This window comes from Eurypyga helias, unplaced genomic scaffold (assembly GCF_000690775.1).
Source record: "Eurypyga helias isolate BGI_N326 unplaced genomic scaffold, ASM69077v1 scaffold18744, whole genome shotgun sequence".
NCBI classification, from domain to species: Eukaryota; Metazoa; Chordata; class Aves; order Eurypygiformes; family Eurypygidae; genus Eurypyga; species Eurypyga helias.
Window position 1 is genome coordinate 8,375 of NW_010245833.1, and position 1,649 is coordinate 10,023.

A 1,649-nucleotide genomic window follows, 5' to 3' on the forward strand; every position below is an offset into this window, starting at 1 on the left:
CACAGCCAGGGTCTTCTCCCAGCACCAGCTCTGCCTGCCCTTCAAGCTCCTGGCTTCGGTGCCATGACACCAACCGCAGCCCATAGGTCTTAATAACCATGGCATCGCTAAATCCTCCTTCTTCCACCTCCCCTAGTAAAAGCTGTTCTTTCCAGGCACCAGAGGGATTTTCCTTTTCCCACTAGAAGGTTGATGTGTAGTGAAACTAAATCCAGCCATTAAATTAGCTGGCCTGTCTCAAAGCAAGAGAGTCTCATGTTTCACCATGGTGCCTCGGGAGAGAGGACACAGCTCCTGCCTGGTTCCGTTACAGGACGCTTCCATCTGCTTTGCCAGATTAACCATCACCAAAGGGCCAGGTGAGCTCTGCTCAGTTATTATTGTGGCATCCCCCACCCTGTCCCTGCGGGAGCACAGGTTTTGGATCCATGAAAGATGGATCAACATAGCTAAGGCTGAAGTTTAAAGAGAAGTTAGTTTGCTCAGCTCCTGCTTAAGCCCCAGAGCAAGGCCAGGAGCCTTGGAGGGCATTGGCAAGGCCAGCTGAAGATTAGCAAAATCCTCTTTAGGAGGAGAGTTTTACTTCCACTTATTTTTTCCTACCCAGGAAGACTGTAACCCTTTGCATTATCAGGCTGACCTTCAGAAGGGCTTTGTTAGGTGCAGAGCAAGAGAAATTCAGACTTTTGAAGCTATTAAATGAAAGTGTTCATATAGTTGACCTGCAGGAGCTAGCAAGACAGGTTTAGAGGTGGGTGCTGTGCCACTGATAACAAGAGCACAAGCAATGCTACAGTCTACAGCTAACACCCAAAACGCCTTTCCCGAGCTTTAGAACACTTTTATCTTCCTCTTACCCTGGTTACGGCACAGGCAGCTTCCCCCCAGTGCTAGGGACCCTTCCTTGCCCATGCCATGCACCCGAACCTGCTGCCCCGGCACTCCTGTAATCCCAGCTCAGCCAGGCATTAGCACAAGGGCAGGCAGGAGGGCAAAGGGCCGGACACCTACCCTGCACAGGCTGCAGGTGCCACGGCCACACACCAGCGGGGCTGGCCAAGCCTGAGCTTCACAGTGCCTAGGGGTGCCACCACCCTCTGTTCCACAGACCCCAGAGCCCTCTGCCTGGACCATCACCACCAGCCTGCACACACACAGCCCCCAAGGCGTATCGCTGCCTTTAGCCAGATGTGCCGCTGCAGCCAACATCTGGGGACACAGAGACAGACAGCACACCTCTCCATGAGAGCGGGCAGCTGCCTACAGCACCAGCTCACCACCATCCCACGGGGGCCAGGGCCACAGGATTTTGATGCTGGGAGTGCAGGGGCAGAGACCCACAAGCAGGGCAGCAGTCATGCCATTTCACAGGTGGAATGAAGCAACTTTATTGGTAGGTGAACACAGAATTAAAACCTGTCCTGAGGACTAAAACTGGCCTAGAGCCCAAGGGCCTGAGCCCAGCTGCAAGCAGGGCTGGGCTCCCAGGGGGAGCAGGGCTGCCTGGGACCCCCTATGGGGCCTTCCTGCCCTTGGCAGTGGGTGCTGCCTTCTGCAGCCTGGCCTCCCCTTGGCCAGCCCGGGGCTTCCTCGCCTTGCCTTGACTCCCCTTTGCCTTAGGGGCATCTTGCTGTGCCTCCTTGGCCACC

At 55.4% G+C, this 1,649-nt stretch overlaps 1 protein-coding gene across 1 annotated transcript in view; it reads right to left on the reverse strand.

The window, feature by feature from the left end:
* Positions 1–1,180: 1,180 nt before the first annotated feature.
* LOC104508551 (histone H1oo) overlaps positions 1,181–1,649 on the reverse strand; it is a gene marked incomplete at its 5' end in the record, with an annotated part of 1,365 nt that continues 896 nt past the window's right edge. The window contains 1 exon segment of the mRNA XM_010150209.1: positions 1,181–1,209. Within this exon segment, the coding sequence (XP_010148511.1) occupies positions 1,181–1,209 (29 nt within the window).